The following is a 24,171-nucleotide window of genomic DNA, read 5'->3' as shown; positions in this document are numbered from 1 at the left end:
AACAGTTGTAGGAACGGAGTTACATAATTCTCTTCAGTGAGAGATACTGTTCACATTAGAAGACACTAGAGAAGAAAAATTAATAACTGTATTTTATGTAATTCATAGGTACTAGTTTCCTTCAAGAACTCTACACAAACCTGCAACTTAAACCAAGTAGCAGCTTCACCCAGGGGAGCAGGGAAAGCTATGAGGTAATGTTCAAGCCTGAATATAAGTTTACCCATTCCCTAAGGATGTCTAGTACTTGTACACAGGAAGCTGGTAAACCCAGAAGGGGGAACTACACTTGCAAAGGCCTGGCTAACAATCTGCACATTGAAAATGTTCAAATACTAAACGTACATTCAGTGAGCAAGAAAACAGAAATATTCAAAGCAATGAAAGAAAAATATATGTCGTCTTCCATTTGACCATGCATTTTCTAGCCAATTTTATCTCTGCTATGCTAAGCAATAAGCTGAGAAGCAAAGGTCAAACAATACGACTGCAACAGGAGGACAGTCTTCCTTTTTGCAGATCCTACAGAACATCTCTTCAGACACTGTCCTTTAGTGACTATTCCTCAGCAGAAAATCGGTACATAATCAATTTAAGATTTTAGGATCCATTTTGAAAAAAGGAATTCCTGGTGCTTTTCTCTGGCTGTGACTAAATAAAAGTCTGACCAGCTGTTCAAAGTAGGACCAACATGTTTCAGAAAACATTTAGAACAATGTGCACTTGACAGACTTGTGCTTTTTCTAGGATGAAGTGCCTCTACCTGACAGACCCAGAAAGGAACTCCTTGCAGTTTTACTTTTACTTGTTCTTCTACAATGTAGTTTTGATAAGCTCAATAACTTGATACACTTGAAAGTTTTGATAACTTCAATAAAAAATATTTCTCTTATAAAAACATGACAAAAACACAGGACAATAATATGATTTGGAATTAGAGACAATCAAACGTCTTATGCTCTGCATCATGCAACATATTAATACTGGCTTGACACATACTTTTCCTAGGACCCACCAATAAAGGAATAAAGGCAAGCATGATTTCCAGTTTATCTTGTAGTTGCTTTTGACCTGCTCCATATTCTTCATCATCTACAAAGACATTCCTCACTTACCTCTTTCCTTTCTTGAAGTGGCAACTGTACTTAGGATAATCATAGAGTTCAGTCATTCGTTCTTTGAATAGTCCTCTGACAGGACATTGCTCAAGAAAGGGTACTGTAAGCTTGTTCTGAGCCTCCACAAACGCCTGTGAGAAAAGAACACCGCCAGAATACATGAGTTCAAGCACAAATTTACACTTCCCACAAGAAACACTTTTTTTGATGCAATGCATCACCAAAATCTTTCCCCCATATAGGGTGTGTAGAGTCACACCTGAACAGCCTCACATACTTGGCTGTATTATTAAATGCTGCAATGTTCTAACTAGATTGATTTTATATCTTGAATAATCTCTCCATCACACATTAGGGTAAGCAGTGGTCAGGACAAAGACAAGCAAGATTCCTGCCACTCCCCTTAAAAAAAAAAAAAAAAAAAAAACAACCAACCACCAATGCTCTTTTTTTTCCCCTTTTTTTTTCCCTTTTTTTTTTTTTTTTAAATAAAAAAACAGCTCTAGCAAAAAAGTCACTTCTTACTTCATCAAAAATACACAATACTCCAATGCTGTAGAATAGATCAATTAGAAAATTGGTAATGAACCCTTTTGCCCATATCTATGACTACCACTTCAGGAACTGTGAAGAGCTGGAAAATGATACAAAACGTCATGTGCACCATCTGGTCACCCTATTAACAAAACACTTAGCATTAGTCCCAGCCGGTATTTCTTGGAAGGGCCAAAGTACTGTCCTTCATGAGTACAGATGAGCCATTTTTCCCCACCCCATCTTAGTTACAAAAGACAAGAATATGTAACATCCAAGAAGGTAACTTCAAGGGGGCTGGTTTCCTTAAAACACTACCTCAAACATGCAAACATGTAACTACAGTGGCCAAAACCACTACCATCACAGCTGCTTGTTAGAGGCTACCACTCCCATGACGGAGATGGAAAAACTGGTGCTATGCTGGCGTTTCACCATCCCTTCTTACAGCACAGTGCATTAACATAAAGTTAATACCTAAGCATCTCAAGGTGACAGGGCGTGAACCACAGCTGTTAAGAAGCAGACACACAGGCTTTTCTGTTAAGATGGAGTGGAAAGGACAGCACACGAGCTCTAAATCACAGCCAGGCTTTGTGATGCTGGCATTTTGCAGCACCACACAGAAGCCATCCTCTGTCATTGCAATGTAGCAAGGACTCCAGGTTGAAATCCCAGACCCCATCTCTTGCCTACAAGGGTTTCTTCCTCAGTGCCTTTGAATGAGGTCACTGTTTCTACCTGTCCCGAATCTGTCACGCAGCAAGCAGATCAGTGCATGGTAATGCCTGAGCTGCATTTCACAGCAGGGTATGATCTACAGGAGCAGGTGGGCTACAAACCATGTTCTACAACCTGCGTTTCACGGCTCTTCAGAAACGCCACCTGCTCTACAGAGCACCCGACACACATTTACCAACTGCGGTCAGTGTTTACCCATTTATCAGTTCTTCAGGTAAAAAAGCGAAAAGAATAGAACATAAAATTCTTTCAGTGGCATTTTACAGACATTTCACACAGTGAAAAGTGACTCCATGAAGCAAGGAGAATGACAGACTCCCTCTCTCATTCACCTCGCTGCCACAGCAGTACACGGCCAAGAGCTGCACTGCATGCCAAGCTTTGTTTTCGGAGACTTGTCAGGCTACAAGGTAAGGGAGAAGGTGCATTAATTATGGCCACTCTCCACTTGAGAGGTATTTATTCATGTCCAACAAAGCATGCAGAAAGTGATAAGCTTTAAATACAAGTGCAGGATTAGTAACGCTCCAAGAACACTTGGCAAAGTGCTGAAATGCACTGGTTTAAGAACATGAGGGCTGCTTACATGCAAGTCATCGCTCAAGTATAACAAAAAAATGATCACCACAGCACTGAAAAGGGAAAGATACAGATGGCTAACAGCGATGACTTCTGGACCTTTACTCAAGTTAGACTCCATGCATCAGTGAGGACAGAGTCAGGAAATTATCTCCTGAGACAGAAGAAGGAAAGAGGTGAATACATTGCTAAGGAAAAGCCGATTTTTTACGTCTGATTTCCCTTTGAGGATGGTACTGGCATAGGCAGCTTTAGCATCCAGCACGGCAGCACAGCACATCCCAGTGGTAAATGAAAACATTACTCTGCTCAGAACAGGCTGCAGCCTCCACCTTGCACCACTCTGTTCCCCACCTCCACCAGATGAGGAAAGAACTTTATCAGATCTACCCAAGAATTACATATATCTGAATCTGTTTTCTCTAAATGGAAGCACATGGATTTCAGCAAGCACAGACACGAAAAACCAGACAACACATACCACACTACCTACTCTCAAGTGCTGTGACATCCTCAGAGCAAACCTGTCTTATTAAAAAGATGTATAAAACTATCCACTGTACTAGACAGGCAAAAGAACTTTACAATTGCATTTAGTGGACAGAAATTGGCATGGATCGTTGTTTCCTAGATCAATAATGCGACCAAAACAGCAGAATTGCCGCAAGGGTATAACGAGACCACGTTGTGACTCACTTTTACCTACAGCCACCCTTTCACCACATTTGCTTTCATCACTGGTATTCAAGGAGAGAAACTTTTCCTTGAAGTGTTCATTGCACAAGAACATGCTTGCAAATCAACTGTTGCACTCAACTGAATTACTAGTAATCTTGCTTGTACAGCAGTTTCACACATTTTTCCCAACTTCCACTGATAACGCACAAAAGAGTTCCAGTCTATAAAAGGGAATATCATTGCTATCTAAAAAATGAGGTAGGAATTACGGGTTTTTGAAAGAGATCTTGTGCAATTTGGGATATGTTCTCAGATATTTGATCACGTGGTTGCACTCATACTCAAAAGTCACTATATATTTTACGTATCAACTCAGTATCAACCATGCTGAGTTAAACAGATGCCACCCATGGTATAGGACTAACAACAGCTCTCCATACACCTTCCTGAACCTCCACAGAAAAAATTTTACTTGTTGAAATCCATGTCTGACAAACTATCATCAGCCTTGACCCAGCACTGAGTTTACTAGTAGAAGAACAGAATAAGGGTCAATGTAAGGCGTATGCTTACACACGCCTCAGTAAATAACGTAACTTTGAAAGGACAATTTCTAAAGCGTGGCAGTAGGAGCAGAGACATTCTATTTAAGGCTGAAGCATTTGGTTATCACTTGAGCTGGTAAATTGTTATTTTTAAAACCTTCATATTTAATTTTTATCTGAACAAGTGACATTTTTTTTAACCATGCTTTGTTACAAAGCATCAGCTTTCCACATGCTACCATGCTATTCTCTTAACAAGATAATGATTTCTACCCTAAGAAGAAAATTGCCAAAGGCTCTCACAGTATACTTTCCAGGGAAAAATCTTAGGATGTAAATTGTATTTAAAACATTACCAGTCTTTGTCATTAACCTGTAAATATTTACAGTTTAATAGTTACCTCCATATGTACCTTCTCAGTGCAGTTCTGAATATAAGAGGGCACATACATTGTATCAAACATTACAAAACCAGGACAAGAGGGAATGGCCTCAAGTTGCCCCAGGGGAGGTTCAGGTTGGAAATCAGGAGACATTTATTCTCAGAATGAGTGGTTATGCATTGGAACAGGTTGTCCAGGGAGGTGGCGGAGTCACTGTTCCTTGTAGGTGTTTAAGGAAAGGTTGGAGGTGGTGCTTAGGGATCTGGTTTAGCGGGTGATACTGGTAGTAGGGGGACGGTTGGACCAGATGATCTTGAAGACCTTTTCCAACCTTAATGATTCTATGAAAATAAAACTAAGCAGATTTCTGGTGGCTTGCTCCTTAGCATTTACTTTTAGTATTACTTTAGGATTTACTAAAGCAAAATTCAAAGTGCAATTGCACAACTACTAAAAAAAAAAAAGTAAATAAAAGCCTGTTCATTTATAATTACAAATCCATTTTTAGTTTTGAGAGTTTCAATTCTAGTCTCAGCCCAAACACCCATCTGTTCATAATACCACAGGTCAACTGTCTGCTACACGATCCCTTTTTTTTTTCATCCCTTGTCCACACCTCATATCTGAAACAAGCTACACCTTCCTGTCTACACAGCTGTTTTAGGAAGGTATGATATTGTAGATGACTAACTTAGAGAAGCAAAAGACTTTCCTAGACCAAAATAGAGCTTATATCCCACAAAGTGTAAAACAAGCCAAGAAGCTGAGAAGTCCAACCAAGCCAAACCCAAGACACTAACAAAGTGTGGTTTTGCAGTTGTGGCCTGTGTCACCACCGTAAGTGTTTTACCAGAGCAGCAGAACACTGCAATTGAGCCAGGGAAGTTTCCTCAGTTTGTCTTAAAGGTCAATGAACAGTAGAGCAGGAACCCACCGTCTGCCCTCTTTTCTCCAAAGTAAGATAGGAATTTCTTCCTCTGAGCAGTGCTTCTGTTTCTATTTATGTATCTGCAGAAGGGATTTTTAGTTGCTTATAACTGTGCATAACTACATCCACCACGTGCACACAAGAAAAATAGTACTACAGCTGGCACACAGATCATGGACATGGACATGTGCATTTCTTGAACAACAGCTTCTCAAGAGACTGAGGATGTGACTTGATTATTGGCTTCATCACCTCCATAACTGCTCACCTGACGAGAAACAGTCCTGGTTACCCACCTGCAGATTTCCAAAATTTCTTTTATAATGTCTTCTTACAAATTTTCAATAAATTTCTTTTAAGTGATGTTTCACTGACACCTGTCAACACAGAAAAAAGCGAGCCTACCCTTTTATTTTCTATGACCACACCAATGCCTGACACGACTACGTCTGCAATGTCTAGAGTTCAAAAGTAGAATTCTAAACATATTTGTCCAGCTATTCAACAGCACACTAAACACTATTTTTGTGTGAAGAAATACTCCTAGCCACTTAACTGAAGTTCACCCTTCGCTTTTAGCATAAACCAGAATTTGCCCTGTTATACATACACAAATCAAGCGTATTGTAAACAGGAACTGAGTAGGAGCTTTTTCACTGCAGATAAACATGAATGCCTCAGGAATTCTTCTAGTTCTGTATGTAGCAAATTAAAAGGTAGCCTATTGGAGGGGAGTGTACACCAGACATTTGACTTTTCCCCCAGACAGATGGAAGTGTGGGATACTAAGGAGCACATAAAGAAAGAGGGGGACTTGGAAGAGGAGTAGGGAAGGACGCAGGTCTCCAGATCAGTGACTTGAAGGCTTGGAAAGTCTACAGAGTACACTCCAAATTCTCTCTGAAGCCTGGTTCTATACCAGTGTCTGGTTATTATTTGATCTGGTGGGTACAGAACAGCTACTCTTCATGAGTCCTGTAGAATAATCTCAAGGACATGGAGATAAAACTATTGAGAAGGGCTAGCAATGAAGAGTGGTTGTCAGCAACCTCTGCTGCACAGCATGAGAAAGCAAGCGATAAAGTAGATGAAAGGCTTAGCACTTCAAGACTTTTTTCTAACCTCTTCTGTGAAAGAAGTAGGAAAGCGAAATTCCCTGTTGCTCACTAACTCCTGGAACATAGGAAAAAGATGACCTACTCAAACACAAACAGGAACACCCTCCCATTTGCATCTCTCTCTCTTTTTTTTTTTTTTTTTAAAATAAAGATGTTGCAATTCCCCATTCCTTATTTTGTCTACTATAAGCTACAACCTCTGGAGGAGATTCAGCCTCCTTTAACTTTTCTTCCCCAATCTGTTTACAATATGTGGGAAAAACATTGAACATGGGGACTCAAGAAGTCATGTATTGTCATTTTCTCAATCCTATCTCTCTTCCACAGGATTCTGAGACCAACTGAATGGGTATTTATACAGTTGCTATAAGAGAAAGAACCGTAACCCCCAACAAATACATGCCTCTGAATTTGACATAAAACTATCCTATGTGTACCATTTCTTAAGGATAACAGAATCAAAAGATCAAAATACTCCAAACTTACTACCAAACTAATTTCCCTTGTTAATGTCCACTGCTGAGTTTTTCACTAAAATTCAAAACCTTTTTAATTCAGGTGAATATTTATAAATACTGACAGCCTCCTATTTCCTACTTCTAAATCTGTGTACATTTCATTTTACTCTTAACTGTTACAGCAAATTAAATTCAGCCATTCTCTAACTCATCAAAATGTTACCATGTAAGCATACATATGAAAGAACCTAGGAGGAATCTCATGAATGGAAAGATATCTTGCATGATTTTTCTAAACAAAGAACCTGCCCTCTATCTTCTTTCTCACACAGTCAAGCACACCAGATAGAATGCAGATCTGCAGCTCTGGCACTACAGCTGTCACAAGGTTATTAGCTATTCTAAGGGGGAATCACTCTCTTGTCACTGTACCAAGAAAAGTTTTCTTTCTACCCGTTCTTGCCTGTTTTATTATGGCAATTTTAGATGTCTTTAGGACAGAGGTAAAGCGCTCTAAAATCAGAGCGTTTCTCTTCAATATGCCAATATAACCTTGAACATTTGAATTGCCTAAGAAAAACTTGTACAAGTCAGGTAGGGCCTTTGTTTTCCAAACTGTGTGACCGACCTAGGTTACCAAGTGTCTCTGTCTTTCCCCCACCATAACACAAAGGTGCAAAATAACAGCACTACACTGTTGGCACCTTTAAATATCAGGTGTACTACATCACACCTACATTCACAATAGGAAGTTTTAAAAAACTACAGAATACCCACGTACTTAGCCTGTAAGAAAGATGTAAGTTGAAATAGACATTCCTCAAAAAAGAAAGGTTACCTTTGTCTGCTCGCTGTCGGGATCTTCAAGCCAGCAGTATGGGTCGCTGATTTTATGCCCATGGTAATCCAACACCTGCATTTATAAGAAACAATGCTTTATAAAAAGAGATATGCATACAAGCAAACTATATTAATCAGGGAATAAGCTGCATCAAAATTAAGTGTATTTGGAAATTCACACAAGTACATAGGGCTAAGAAGCGAAAGATGAGGAAAGCAGCACCTTGCTGTCAGGTGAGTTAATAATTTTATAATTTTTGGTGGAAGAAATGAGGTAGCAGATTTATCCTCAGAAAAACAAAACAAAACAACAAAAAAAAAAACAACACAGGGCACCAGAGAGATGTAGAACACAAACATTAATTCCTTCCACAAGCTAGATGAGAAGAATGACTTAAAAAACAACCAAACAAACACAACCCCTCTTCCAAATCCAGATGCTGAAGTGCAGTCACATAACCTGATTACGGGGTACACCCAAAATGTAATTTCTGGTTATGCCTCTGGTTTTTCGGTGATTAACTGCCTCCTCCTGCTAATGTTCCTCACAAATACCTGAGCAAAGCGCGCACAGCAATACAGAAGTAAAATCACATGTTTTACCATGCAGGTTAGGTCTTTTACCTGCATGCTTTCTGCAGCACACAAGAAATAAACCAAAACAAGATACCTGCTGTTGGGGGTTGCACAGTTCTGCCTTTCACTTCAGTGCTAAAAGAAACACTGAAGCTTTTTCCACTGCTGGCTCATCCTGGCACACGTTTTGGTCTAAAAGCGAGCTTAGTTCTGTAAATAGTGCCTGGACCGGTGCCTGAGGCACGGCACTTTGTGGAAGGAGACGACTGGCAGGATTTTAACCCAGACAGCAGGGCAACCCCCGTGTGCACCCGGCCATGGCCGCGACACGCGGGGAGAGGTTTATTTCACCCCGCAGCCCCGCTCCCCTCCGGGGCAGGCCCGGCTTGCCAGGGACACCCTGGGCTCGGCCCTGCCGGCCCCACACGAGCAGCAGGAGGCTGAAAAGCAGCCGGGAGCCCCCCGGCCCTTCCCCTGCCCCCGGCCCAGCGGCCGCGCCCCACGCCCGGGGCGGCTCCCCGCGGCCCAGCGAGGCGCCGGGAGGCCGCGTACTCACGGCGGTCTCGTCGCGGTACACCTCGGGGTACTGAAAAGCCTGCATGGCGGCGGGCCGCTGGCGGAGGGGAGAGGAGGAGGAGGACGAGGAGGAGGACGAGGAGAAGGAGCCGAGGCGCGGAGGCGGCCGCAGCGCTGAGGCGGAGGCCGGGGAGGCAGCGGCCGGCAGCAGGCGTGCAGCGCGGCCCAGGCGGAGCGCGGCCGCCATAGGACCCGCCCCGCGCCGCCGCCATGGGGCCGGGGCCCGCCCCGCAGGGGGAGGCCGGCGGCGGCCACGGGAGCCCGGCGCCCTCTGCTGGGAGCCGCAGCCTCTGCCCCTCTGAGGGGGCTCTTCCCCCTTTGCCACCTCACCGTTCACCCTTGCTTAGGTTAAAAAAGGAAATAAAATTGCGTTTTCATGCTTGGGTTTTGGGTCTGTTTTCCTTAGCTCGCGCGCCTTGATGCTGTTTGGGGGGAGAGGCTCGGGCTCTGCTCTCTCACACACTGCCTGGAAGCTGCCGGAGATGTGGTTTCACTCCAAAAACAATGTCCTAGCTGGCCACAGAGGCCCTGTGAGACACATGGCTCCTGCACACCACCCTGGCCAACTGGTGTCTGTCCCAGTCCCTGTGGTGTCCCAGCTCTGGTCCCGCACAGAGGCTGGCCAGGGTGGAAGTTCACCCAGTGCAAGTTTTGGATCAATGACTTTGGAGCTCCTCAGCCAGGTGGTTATTTTACAATAGGGCTTCTCATATTGTACAGCTTATAAACCCCTTTCCTTTGAAGCAAGCGACCTACTGGACTCTCATGTCATAAAAATAGTGGAAACATGCAGCAGATGGGCTGTTGGTTCTTTGACCAGCAGCATGGCTAAGCTGCTTTCCTTCCAAACTGATGTTGATTCGAAGTTTCCTCTCATAGCCCTCACAAAATCACTCTGCTACTGTGGGGAGGGTTTAACTGAACTTCCCCAAGGTACACTCATGTGTACGTGTGGTGCGTGATGCGAAGCTGGAGACAATTATGTTTATACGCAGTGGTGTCTAAAGGCTAGAGCAGCCCAAGGAGTGTTCACAGTCCCCAGTAAAGACACAGTTTGGAATGACAATGACATGAAATATCCCAGATACTGAATCAAACCGTCATAGTTACCATCTCAGAAATATGTCTTGATTGGTTTCTCTTAATGAAAAGAGTTACCATCTCTAATTGGGCATACTTTGGGGGAGGATTGTGTACGTACGATGAAACAAGGCAATGCAATAATGATCACTTACTAATTGACATAACTATGTTCCTCAGCTTCATTTACATCCTAAACAACACCCATATGGCTTCTTGTCTCTCCTCTTTTGGTCATTTTTCCTTCTTACCTTGTTGCTCTATTAATCTTCTTGTGTAAGGCTGTAGCATAGCTGCCAACTACACCTTTTCTTCCAGAACTTAAAACATTAACCAATGTGGTTAATGGCAATGCCTTGATGGTCCCAATGCTGCCAAAAGTTTGCTAGTTTTCTGAGTGACTTGCTCAGATAAATACTGAAAAGGAAAGGCTGAGCTACCCAGGCAGAACATATATGCACATTGTTATCGTATAGAGAATTAGCTCAATACTTCTGTAAAGCTTGCCCATGTGCTACACAAATACGCTGCCATGTGTACTGTATATCAGAATCACAGAACAGTTTAGGTTGTAAGGGACCTCCAGAGGCCATCTGCCCCTGCTCAAGCAGGGACACCGACAGCTGCTTGCCCAGATGTTTCTGAAGATCTCCAAGGAGGGAGACTTCACAACCTCTTTGGGCAACCCGTGCCTGTGCTTGGTCAGCCACACAGCAAAGAAGTGCTGGCGTTCAGATGGAATCTCTTGTGTTTCAGTTCATGTGCTTTGCCTCTGGTCCTGGCACTGGGCTCAACTGGAGAGAGCTTGTGTGAGAAACAAAGTTGTGGTTTTGCAGTAGAGAATTACTTTTCTGTATTCCAAGGTAGTTGTGTAGTCATAATAAGGAGAAATACTAAGTAGATAAGTGGACAGCAGAACGCCTCACTGTTCCGAAATAAGGTAGAAGCTTGAGAAAAACAGGATGAGCAGTGTGAGAACAGCAAAACAAAGATCACAAGTTCTCAAAACAAGAAAGGAGAAATTAAAGGGTTGAAAAAAAAATGTACATATATGGTGTAGAGGAGCGTTGAGTAGCTTGTGAACCTGTAGTACTCAGCCAATGAGGAAACAGGAGAGGTGATCAGGTGTTGGGTAATAGGGAATAAAAGGTTATGATTTGTTTACTAAAACGTGCTCCTGATTGATGGGACGCCCGCCATTGCAATCACAAATAAAATAGCTTCACAGAAGATCCTGTCTGAAGAAAATTATTTGAGATTTTTCTCACAGTTTGGCTCTGTCCTCTTTGCACCCTCCCTTCAGGCATTTGTATACATTGATACACATTTATGAAATCTCCCTGAGCCTTCTCTTCTCTGGGATGAACAGTCTCAGATCTCTCAGGCTTTCCCAAAAGGAGAGGTATTCCAGTCCTTTGATCATGCTTGTGACCCTTTTCAACTCTCTTTGGTATGTCCAGGTCTCTTTCATACTGGAGGGCCCAGAACTGGGCACAGTGCTCCAGTTGCAGCCTCACTAATGCTGAGTAGAGCAGAAGGACCACCACTCCTGACCTGCTGGCAATACTTTGCCTAATGCAGCCAAGAATACCATTAGTCTTCTTAGCAGCAAGGGCACACTGCTGGCTCTTGTTCAGCTTGGTGTCCACCAGGAACTGCAGAGCTGCTTTCCAGCTAGGTGGTCCCCAGCATGTCCTGGTGCCTGGGGTTGTTCCTCCCCACGTGCAGGACTTTGCACTTCTCCTTGCTGAACTCCATGAGGTTCCTGTCAGCCCATTTCTCCAGCCTGACAAGGTTACTCTGGGTGGCTACGCGTCCCTCTGGTGAGTCAGCCATTCTCCACAGTTTTGTGTCACCCACAAATTTACTGAGGGTGCACTCTACCCCGTCATCCAGATCGTTAATGAAGATGTTAAACAGGACTCGACCCAGTACTGACCCCTGGTGTACTCTGCTTGTTACTGGCCTCCAGCTAGACTTTGCACCATTGACCACTGCCCTCCAGGCCCAGCAGTTCAGCCGAGAAAGTTCTGAGTAGTCTCAAAACATTTGATTAGCTGAGAGTTTTCAGTTGTCTCAACTGCACATTCACTTCATACATAGCAAAGGCCTTGCATCTGATTCAGGCTTTCTGATTTCAGTTTTCTTGCAGAAAACATCTTCTTTTTCAGCCTTAAAATGTTGCCCAGAATGAATGTATTTCACATTTGTCCAGAATTTCTGGATGTTTAGCAGCTTGGTCAAACTTGCAGGTAGCTCTGACTGAGCAGCCATACATCCGAGCAGCCCAGACATTTCCACAAGGTATCTGTAGATCAGCATCACGCAGTAATAGTAGCACAGCAGACACGTACTAAAGTTTTGGACAGATGTATCTTGGGCACATGAAGAAATCTGACCTGCCAGGAGAGGGCAGGCTGACTGCACGCCACCGTGCAGCTGACCCAGAGGAGTGCCCATATTTTTCAGACTTGAGCAACCCTCTCCAACCAGTGCACAGTAATTACTGCATGGGCTGGCGAGCATCCAGTAATCACAGTAATTATCCATTATAATACCTTCCAATTCATCCTGGATACAGAGAAGGCGGGAATGTACAAAGAAACCCAAGTACATGGTTGTCCGAGATAAGATCGTTGGGCCTGTATTTTACAAGCAGTAATTTTCTTTCAAAGGTGAGCACCAGGGACAGGCAGAGAGTGAATTTTTTCTTTAATGTAAATTTCTCTTTTGTTTCATGGGGCGTGGGGGGTGGGGGAAGAGATTGCATGTGAACAATAGCTAAAGGAGAAAATCTACACTGTCTGAACTTTTCTTATCAGAAAAGCAGTTATTACAGGTTACACAGTGTCTAAAACACTGCCCCAGACATGTTTTTCTTACCAGTGATCTTGTACTCCCTGTACAAATGAAAGGGAGTGCAGTGTGCACTCTGTTAGCAGAGGTACTTATTACAAAAGATGTAGCAATCTTCTCCCTTTTTCCGTATGTTTGTTTAACACAAAGTTAAAAGGGATTAATGTTGGGATTGTATCATAGCTCTGAAGCCTAGTTTAATTGTTTAGTGTTGCAGCAGCAGGTAAAAATTTTAGTAAAATTTTACCTTTTTTTGGGCCTAAAAAAACCCAGCAGAGTTCAGATATGATATTTGCTGAGTTTTGAGGATACGCTGCTGAGCAAGCAAAAATTCTCTTCCTGTTCTTTAAAAAAAAAAAAAGTTTGAAAATCTCTCGGTAGTCTTTATCATCTTATCACACTCCCATGTTAGCATGAATTTGATCATTTGAGAAACACATTCTCGTCTCTGCTGATATTAATTACACTTCTGCTGATCATCCAGTCATTAGTAAATTTCTTTCACCTTAGTCAGCAGATCCACAATGACTCACTGCAAGTCGTGTATTGACTCAGTAGGAAGTGACCTCATTATCCTTGTCAGGGAAGATCTTAAAAAAAAAAAAAAAAAAAAAAGCATCAAATTTTCTTTTCACCTTTCCTTTTCATTCTTTTCCCCAACCTCACCCTACCACTATGACTTGACAATGACTTGAAATTTTTCTGCTATAGCATAAAGGCAGGCTTGTACCTTTGCTCACGTTTTCTTAGTTTTTAAGATGTCATTTACTTAATTGTAACGCACCAGTTCTGCTGTTCAGACATTTATCAACAGGTGTCAGCAGAACCTCAGTCTTTCATTAACAGGAACGTGCTGAGGTGTACAAATAACTCAAGTTTCAGAGGAATGATTCTAAAAGTGTCTGCCCTGCTGGTTTTCTATTTTGAAAGCACTGATTCAAGAGACTAAGTCCTGCTGATTTCCACAGAATCTTTGATTTCTAAATAATATTCCCCTACAGCACACTTTACATCTTTACATGTGAAAATTTGGAAATTCGGTATCGTTTATGGATATCTGGAGGGTTGCTTTTTTTTTTTTTTTTTTTTTTTTTTTTTTTTTTTTTTTTTTTGAGATTTATAAAGTACCTTACATAACACAGAATATGTTTTTACTATTTAAGTTACATAAACTACTATGTGATGTAGGACTGGTCAACATCTGAAAGCACTGTCAAGCAAAGCACTACTTCATTGACGTTTACTGCTCTGCACATTAAGGGACAGGATGGGTGCACTAAAGTCAGTGGCATGCTACAGAATCTTACTCTACTTACCCTGGTGTTCTGGGCTGGTATGCTTACACTCTGGTGCTATGAAGTCAGTTAAGTAATGTAGGGATATCCACACAGGGAGTTAGCATGGAATAGCAGTTACAGAATAGTTATTTCAAAGTACCTTGGGCAAATCTATTGTGAGTATAGTGTGATAAACCACATCTAAATTGGCTCATGAGTATCAACATAAATATCATCTTAGAATAACTACCTTCAGTTAAAATATATTTTCTTAAACTGCAGGAATCTTTTCAGCCAGGTAAGAGTTAAAGTGTTTTAGGTTTACCTTTTCCTTCCACAGTGACCTTCCTTGTGAAGTGAAGAATGGACAAAATTCTAATCCTAAAAGAGGTCAATGACCAAAGTTTTCTTAATTGGCCCTTTGTTTTTATTCCCCAATTGTTATCTGATTACAATTGGCCATTAAAAGAAGGATTTACCAAACACCAGAGACAACATAGGAAAATCTGGGCTCTTGTATCCCTGAGTAGGTACTGAGTATTCAACTTTTACTGAATTTGGTGTATCTGTGTCTTTTTATAATTATCAGGGAGTCCTCCAGAGTTTGAAAGGCTAGGTAACTATCTACTTATCCACCAGACTATGGTTTATTCCTGACACTTAGATTATATATACTTCCTTCAGCATTTCTGGAAGTGCATCCTAATCTTTTACAATTCAGATGGGACTCCAAAGTTCATGTGTTTTGCTGTTCTTCTGAAGAAGGCTTTTTCAGAAAAGTTAGAAGGGTTTCAACTTTTGTTGCTACACACCATTTAATAGGCAAGAAAGGGTGTGACATAAAGCTCCACACAGTCAACAGAAGTTTTTCTACCTACTTTTTTCACCCCATGTATTTCACCAATCAACCCTTCCTCCCTCCCACCAAACACAATTCTTCAAAATGAACTCTACCTTTATAAGCATAATTTTCTGTCTAATAAAATTATACTAATCCTTTTGTGTGGGAAGATTGCAAATCCATATTAATAAAAGGTGCTTATTTTTATGTGGGATTTTTTGTTGTTGTTGTTCTTTCTGTCTTTTTTTTTTCTTTTTTTTAGTGTTTTATGCTGTGAAAAAGATATAAGCTAATTTTGTGTCTTAAAACCAACTCAGATAACTTCCATATTGTAAAGAATGACAGTATAAATAATTGCTACATGGCAGTATTTGGAAAAAAAAAGAAAAAAGAAAAAAGAAAAAAAGAAAGGGGGGGGGGAATATGAATTGGAAGGAGGCTTTTTATTTCTTCCAGTTCTGAAAATATGAGAAAGTATCATTTTCTTGCTCTGGATGAAACATTCTCCCCACTGAAGTCAAAGGAAGTTTTGTCATTAATTTCAAGAGGATAGGAATGTCACCCCTAATCTTGGCAGCAAGCAAAACAGAAGGCAGCTTCCTGTTAACAGCTTATGACTTGTTGACAGAATCTGAAATACACTAAACATAGGAAAACTGATATATTTTTCTTGGAAGGGAAAAGAGTTTTAGCTCCTTCTAAAAGACTCCACATTTAGAAATATCTTCTTCAGCAGTCATCATCTATCCATGCTTAATACATTTTGAATACATGTGTTCAGATACCTTAGAAAAAGAGCTTTCCATTGTGCCTCAGAAAGCATTTGGTTTGGGTTATAATGCTATAGAAACTATAGATCCCTGAAGAAAAAATAAAACTTGGAGCACCAGAAACGTGATTTCAAACAAGACTTGTTCATGCCTTTGAGAAGAACCTCTCAATACGTGGGAAAAAGAAGGAAATAAGACTGTCTGTAATTTAGTGACCACTGAATTGGAAATGGAAACGACATTGGACAATGTACTAGGTTTTCACTTACTGTAGTGCTCTGGCCACCCCATATAACAATTGAGTTAAAATACTGTAACTACAATTCAATAATGGAGACAAAAATTAAAAGAAAGATGTAATTTTAGTTCCAGAAGTGCCTTCTAAGAAAGGCACTACATTTCAGTAGACACTAAATACTTATATTTGTTAAAAATCCAATTTTATTTTTATTCTTTTTAGTATCACCTCTTTTAAGAGAGTATGAATTAAACCTAGTTCTGTATCCGAAGAACACATTCTTAACATTTGTATAGCTGCATGTGAAATCTCTGTATTTCTAGTATTGCAGTGTCTATGCAATTCAGACACGGACCAGGGTTTCACCATGCACTGTGATTTTTTTTTTAATTTTTATTTGATTTTTTTTTTACAGATTGCTCCTCCCAGACTGGAAAGACAATGTAGAAAAAGTAATGGTGTAAAAGCTGTGATGACTGCTGGCACATCTCTGGGTTGTCAGAGATGACAGTAGGGCTGGAATCTGCACAGAGGAAAATTCTGTTGTGCTTGGTAATGGGGAAGATGGTGTGACGAAGCAAGGAGAGAGGAAATCTGTTTAGAATTGTGAGTAAAGAGGAAAGAGTGGGAAAGCACTCTGTCAAAACTAGGGAGGACCGTCTTGTGGGAATAGACATGTAAAAGGATGAAACACGGACAGATAATTTTAGCTGTGTGGAAGTATGAGGGAGGTCATAGCTTTGAAGTCTTACGTATCAAGATTTACACGGAGCCTTGATATGAGAAGCGGAGGCAGATAAGGATCTAGTCTAAGGGTGCTGACAAATTCAAGGACTGAGCAGCAGACGGAACAGTGATGTTAGCCACAGCGACTGCAGAAAGCAGCAGCAAAGAAAGCTAAGAAGAAAGATTAAGAGCTCTGGTGAGCCATACTAAGCTTGAGCCGATGGCTAGACATTCGGAGAGAAGCAGGCTGAGATCTGGGGTTGGACAGAAGGGAGCATAAGAGTGGATTTGAGTCATCAGCATGGGCGGTCGGGCTTGTGTTTACAGATGAGCTTACCCAGAGAGGAGGTGCCCTCAGCAGAGGGAGGACACATCATTCACCTATTTTAGTGTGAGATTTATGGATAATAAGTGCTTTTAATACCTATGCGATTTTAAATCCTACCACCAAAACTTTTTAATACACAGATTCTAATCTAGTGCAGAGCTGGTACAGAAACCCTTTGTTGTTTACTGAGAAAATAGTCACTTTGGGAGATGAATTTTAAATTTCTCACATTAAAACAATATTACTGAAAACAAATGCCTTGAATAGATTTTATTTCCTACTCATGGAGAAGTGTGCAGTGATTTCAAAGGAACAGGACTTCCGAAGACTCAATAGATATTCAAATAAGTATAACTTTTTTTTTCTTTTCACTTGGAAATTTTCATGATTTTTCAAGCTTTCATATCTTTTTAATTTTTATGTTTATAGGGTTTGGAATTCTGACAGAAAGTGAGGGGAAGGAGAAACTGAGACCAGGTTTGTGAAAATAAATTCCTTCTCTGAACATTTTCATTAGATGTTCTTCTTGTGCCTTCACTTTAGGTGGAGGAGGCGTCCTCCTCACTGACTGGAACAGGTTCCCAAGTACAGCCAGAAAACATGGAGCAAATCAGGGAAATTGCAGAAATATGTGTGACACATTTTGATGGAAGAAAATTGCACAAAAAAATCCTCACAAACATCTAATTCACCTAATTCATCAAATTCTGGCAGGAGTCCTATTCTTAATCCTGCACATGCTTGAGTCATCAAAAGACACAGGACAAGGTGAATGTATAACCTTTGGTTATAGGGCAGACCTACTATTCCAAAGCTCTGCTGAAATTACCCAGAAGGATCTTTTATGCATCTTGCAGGGAGAGGGGGAAATTAAAAAATTAGCTTATGTGTGAAACAACAGTGACATGTCCTGCTTCTCATTGCACTTTCATAGGTAGTGGTACCCTGAAGTACCACTACAGTCATTGTAGAACAGTTGACTGCTGCAGCTCATTTGATTCCTTACAAAAATTATTTAATTGCCTATGGTTAAGTGTTCTAGATGAAATAAAAGTACTTGGGGAAGAAACTTAAAGGAGAGTAATGCAAGAACTAAGGACTGGGAGACCACATCTTCTACTGCAAGAAGGGTCTTGCTTGCCTAGTAGAATTTCTTTGATCTCTAATTATGTTAGATGTTAGCATTGTAGTAGGTTTTTTTTTGATCCCTAATAATGTTAGATGTAACATCAGTGATGTTAGTGCTGTAAATAGCCTCTCTCTGAATTCACTAATTAAATCTTTTAATATTATTCATTCCTTCCTACCAAAAGGTACTTCAGTAATCAAAAAAAAAGAAAAAAAAAGATGGTGATATGATGGCAATGTGACTATTTTGCTTAGATATTTACTTAAATAGCTGAATTTTATTACAACCACACAAAAAATCATCCTCATCATTTAATTAGGTATGTATGTGAAAAGCCAGGAGGAATTTGGAGCTCGGCTGTGTTTGTTAGCTTTATTTATGCCCTTACTCTTGCGGACGTCAGGGTATTTGCAAAGGTATAAAGGGTAATAATGGTTACCACACCAAGTAAAACTTGCAAAATATCTCCATTTGCCTCATGATAAGCGTGTTATCTAAATCTTGTAAGCACTAAAGAGATCGAAGAAAGAAATGTACCTTTCTCTTGTGTAATGCTACCTGGATTTTCTTTTTGTCTTGCAGGAGACTGACACATTGCTGTAAGCTGGCCCTCACTGCTCCAGAGTGATACCACCACTGTGCCCAGTATCATACAGACCCAGCTGCAGGCACATTTCTACACAGCTCATAGGATTTCTCTCTTACCAGAACTAACTGAAGGTTGCTGACTTTTTAAGGGCTTTGCTCATGCTGGCAGGTGACGATCTGAGGCGGCAGGTTTGGCTAAAGGCACGTGGAGGCACCAGGTAATTAGTGGGAATAACAGACTTGCTCCAAGGCGCAGCCTTTGGAAAAAGCACAGTAAATTTAGTAACCGTGCCCCTACACCTACTTAAGAAACCGATCTGGCCTTCCAGCTCCAGGATAATAAATGTAACAGCCTCATTTCCTGGAGGGTGCTGAAAATAAACGAAGCCAGCCCCTTCATTCCAAGGGGTGGAAAAGTTGGCAATCCATCTTCTCCATGGGAAAACAAACAGAAGCAGTGCCTCAGTCCCAAACACTGGACAGCCCCCCCCACTTCTTGCAGAAGAGTATAGAGCTGAAACCACACTTGACTGAGTTAAAATAACCTTTTTCTCTTCCCTGGAGGCTGCCTGATGCGCAAGTGAGATGCTGGGCCAGCCACCAGGCAGTTTCCCACTGAGCCATCCACATCCCCCAGCCCACTGTGGTGAGGGATATTGAACCCCCCTTATTTACTCCTGCTAACTTCTCCTTTTTGGGAGCATTTGCTTGCCAGTTGGGAGAGGGACCCAGTGAGGGCAGGGAGTGCTACACCTGTGTCTGATGCTTCCTAGGTCACATGAAAAGGGAATTCTCTGTGTCTTCCCTGATGACATCCAACCACTCCAGGCCCCCTCATAATCCATCCCTGCACAGGCAGGATCAGCAGGATCAGGTTTGGAAGGCCAGTGACAAAGTGGTGAGGAGAGCCTTCATCCCCCAGCACCCTGGGTCTCTGCCTTAGCACCCAGGCAGCCAGCCCATGGCTCTCCCAGCTGTGCTGGTTCAACTACTGGGCTAATGTCTATGGGCAGCTCTCCTGCGGTGCCTCGTGGCTGTGTCACTCCACCAGGCCCTTGCCTTTTGCTCATGTACATCTGAAGGACATCCCCACCATACATGAACAGAAACAATTGGCTGTGTTTTTCCACACTTGCATCAAATCTACTTTGGGTGAGAAAAGCCATTCTGTAATACTTGCATTGGTTCCTGAGTCACTGTTTTTTGCAAATCTCAAGATCCTTCACCAGAGACTCAGAGAGGAGCCCACCCATTCTAGGGCAACAGGCAATTCTGGAATGGCACTGTGGGAGGGCATTCAGCAGGTCTGAGGTCCAGCCTGCAGCTCCAGTACAAAGCAGGTGATGAGCTTCTAGCAGGAGTGAACAGTTTCTAGCCCTAAACCCTTTTGCCAAGATTCAGGTCAACTCTGCATCTTGCAATATTTTGCTGCTAATCTTGCAGAATCCCATAGTCACAGAAGTACATGCACTGACAGCCCATGTACCAGTACATACCACACCACCCAGTATGGTAAAAAATGCCCAGTTTGTAGGCTCAGGCTCCCTCCTCCTTTTTCCCTGCCCTTGCATACCTGCACACTCAGCGCTTCCCTCATACACAGCATGAAGATCTTCCTCTGGGTTTGCTTTGCTTGCTTATCATAGTCTCAAGAGTTAGTACTATGCAAAGTTAAAATCTGTTGAGCACAAGGGCATTTGACCCTGACCACAACCTGCTGTTCCTTTAACAAACAATTAAGACATTCCATGTGTGACTGAATTTGAAAGCAAACCCAAGAATTAATCTGCTTGTTTTAAATAGGGATATAAATAAGAACCAGCCCAGCCATTGCCCAAGAGATAAGCCAAAACTTCGAGGTTCAATAAAAGTTCAGTCACTTCCGTAGCTTCTTAGGCAGGTTTTGTTGGGTCTTTATTTAGGGAAAAGGTCTTTATTTAGGGTTCATTAGGGAACACAACGTCCCCCTGAAGCTTGAAGTATGTGCTCCCATTTCTATTTGAGTAACAGTTTCCTCTGGGTATGGATCATACTAAAGGAAAATAGTGTAGCCAAATCCATTACTACCTAGCACAAATAGCATTTCTCTGAGACTTCTACTTTTAGTGTGCAGTAGCAGCAGACAACATAGTTATAAAGGTGTCTGCATAATTCTGCACTACATGTATCTATCCCATGGTTTGTGGGAAGAGAATGCAGTAAAACAACCTCTGTATTTAAATCATGTTTGGCTAGCAAGATACAGCATGTTTTTTTAAAAAGATATTAACAAAAAGGCCATCAAGTTTTAAAACTAGTGGCACCTTGTTTAATCAAATTTGTTAAAATCACAAGGATCTTATACAAAATGGTATATTAGATTCTTGAATCACCTAAGTAAAATACATCTTCTAGATGCTCATAAATTTCCATGTTACAGTTTTGGATCATATAATATACAAAAAAGTATAATAGTTTCGATTCTTTATGTAAGTAAAATGCTCTAAAAAAAAAAAAAAGCATTTCTCAGGAGAACTACTGAAGTATCTTTCTAGCATGAAAAGTTTCTGCATGGCAGAAAAATAGATGGAAGTAGAGTTTTTGTTCAGCTTAATACTGTGAAGTTAACAAAATCAGTGATAAAGTTATGAGATCATGGAAAGTGACTATACCCACACATTTTTTGAGGTGATATGGAGTGCGGAGAGTTCATTTTTCAGGCTTTGTAGATTGAAGATTACATATTAACCACTAACCTAACTGATAACTCCATGGACAGAGTCCATTTTTCTGTGTAATATGGCCCTGCTTGTCCCGTGCATAATGTTTTATGAGTGCTCTAAAATTTATGCTCACGGTGGTTTCTAGCAAATTATTTTGCATGTAGGTTATAGTAAGTAAACAGGGCCTTTCCTAGAGAATTCAGCAAAATACCTGTGGAATTTCATGTAGATAAAATGAATCCTTACATGAAAAATGTATTGAATTGAATTTTTACTTTTGAAAACTAAAGTGAGCAAGTATTCCTAGTAGTTTTGGAAAGGAATTTGAAAGAGCATGGCTTTCTGCCTAAGAATTGCCCACTGCAGCCTACCATTGCAGGTAAAGCTTAAATACTACAAGGTATTTAAGTGCCTAAGAAGTGTCATGATCTCAGAGGGTCTAGATGCATGTGTATCTTTGAAGTCTTATGTGCCCTCTACATAAAATCAATAGCAGAAGCAAGGCCACAAGGGGGTTTTATGATGCTTTGGGCACTTCTCATTTTTAAGAGGTATTTTTTCAGGGTAGTGGGGAAACTGTTAATTTCTCTGTAGATGCTAATTTATTATTTATTTATTTTCTAGTGAAAGGTATGCATGCTGTTGGAGAAATTCTTATAGTAGTAAGATTTTTTTGAAAAGGAAGAAGTTTTCATGCAATGTTTTAAAGAGAAGTTTTATGGCAGTATCAGGTATGTCCAAAGAAAATCAGAAGAACCATTTGTTCTGCACAACACACAAAAATATCAGCAAATAACGGTATAATTTTCTTTCAAGTTGAAAGCTTCCTGTTTTTAAAGCTTTTTTAACTTTTTTTTTTTTTGAAGTCTTTCTCTGCAAGTGAACTAAAGTCGTGTAGCCATTAAAATAGGCTATTACTCAAATACAACACTGCAGGATCAATACCGAGTCCTATTGCTCTGAAAATTCTTTTGGATAGTTTTCTTGCAACCTTCTGCAAACCAGCTATGCACATGCTATTCATTATCAAGAGCTTAATTTTAGTTTTTCATTTGAAACATTAATGAAACATGTTTCCAACTTCATCATTTTTTATGTCTCTTTGTTCACATACTACAAAAGTGTTCCAGGCACCATGAAGTGGAGATTTTTCTATTATTGGTGAAAAAGATTATTTATTTTTTTTTAAAGCAAAATGATTCAAAGGTAATTTTCCTTTAGAGCAATCTTAAAATGCATTTCTTTTCTGCAAGATATAAGAGATATGTTGCCTTTTCACTCAACAAAGGCAAGAGCCACCTTTTTGAAAGGCTTCAAAAAAGAAACCGTTTTGAATAATTTCAAAGAAATCACATCTTTTTGCTTTCCTGAGTACTTGCTTGAAAAGGCAGTTCTTGTTTGATTTTTGCCTGTTTTGAGGAGGTTCCTAAAGATCAGAAAGTTTAGAGGTCAAAGAGATGATCTGACCCTTAGCAAGTGAACCCCTAATTATTCCAAATGACCTCGGCACCAGGGATCTGGGATCTTCATTCTTTTCTGAAGCACCATGGTCCCACTGAGCTCTGTTGAGAGATCCCTCCCCTCAATCAGCTCCTTGCCTGACCAGCAATTCTATACTTTACATTCTTTCTCTACAGGTAGCTCAAAATCTGTCAGATGAAATCTAGACTTGATATTTGTTATCATGTTACGTGTTATTATGATGCGGCGCACATTATATGATTTTAAAATAGCATCAGAAATGCCATTTCTGAGAAGTGGGACTGTTTGAAGCCCTCAGACACTGGGAATGTCTTTTCAAAACCTTCTGGAGCTTGAGCCAAAGCCAGTTAGAAGTAACGAGACATTTTCCACTGACTTAAAAGATGTGATTCCTCAGAGTGCAATAGGTGCTGCATGTTACAATAAATAAATAAATAAATAAATAAATAAATAAATAAATTTTAATGACTAACATTACAATGATGCAAAATCTTCATCTCTACACCCTCATTTCTTTGGCTCTTGGACAAAATCATTCTGGTGAAGAGTCTGAGAGATACCAATTATGATAAGAGATTTTACTACAGGTGTACCAAGTCTAAAAACGAGTCAGACCTGAGGATTTTATTCAGTAAAAGTAGTGACTGACCAGGAGGGAGCTCTGGCCTGGAGCTCTGCCTGAGCTAAACACAATGCTGTTCTATTTCTGTATTGCTGCACCTCTCAATGAAATAAGTTATCCTTTTTGTAATGAAACAGTTTCTGTCTTTCACCCATTTTTACTACAGGTTCCCGTCTTCCAATTTCGGTTTGTACGGTTGCACTGTCTGCTGTGTGCTGGTGTCCCCACAGAACCCTTTGTTTCCTACCTTTGAAAACATTCAAAACAAACAAGACCCTTTCTCTTCCCATAGATGGCACATGTAATATTAATGGTTATCTACCTGCGATAAGCAAAGCAGTATCGTTTTACATGACTTGAAAGGGCCATCCATATCGTCAGGCACAATTAACTTGTCTTACTCTCACAAAACAGGCTGGGGGAGGCAACTAAGAGGCCATGCTTTTTCAAATACCTTC

At 40.9% G+C, this 24,171-nt stretch overlaps 1 protein-coding gene across 1 annotated transcript in view; it reads right to left on the bottom strand.

The window, feature by feature from the left end:
* Positions 1-9,295, bottom strand: part of PREP (prolyl endopeptidase) — a 99,176-nt gene extending 89,881 nt beyond the window's left edge. Inside the window, exons 1-3 of the mRNA XM_027454772.3 lie at positions 9,055-9,295; positions 7,921-7,995; positions 1,116-1,249 (exon numbers count right to left, since the gene is read on the bottom strand). Of these exons, the coding sequence (XP_027310573.2) occupies positions 1,116-1,249; positions 7,921-7,995; positions 9,055-9,261 (416 nt within the window). The 5' untranslated portion in view covers positions 9,262-9,295. The remainder of the gene's footprint in view (positions 1-1,115; positions 1,250-7,920; positions 7,996-9,054) is intronic.
* Positions 9,296-24,171: the final 14,876 nt, after the last annotated feature.

This window comes from Anas platyrhynchos, chromosome 3, assembly GCF_047663525.1.
Source record: "Anas platyrhynchos isolate ZD024472 breed Pekin duck chromosome 3, IASCAAS_PekinDuck_T2T, whole genome shotgun sequence".
NCBI classification, from domain to species: domain Eukaryota; kingdom Metazoa; phylum Chordata; class Aves; order Anseriformes; family Anatidae; genus Anas; species Anas platyrhynchos.
The sequence above is the reverse complement of the archived record's forward strand: the minus strand, read 5'-3'. Positions and strand labels throughout refer to the sequence as shown.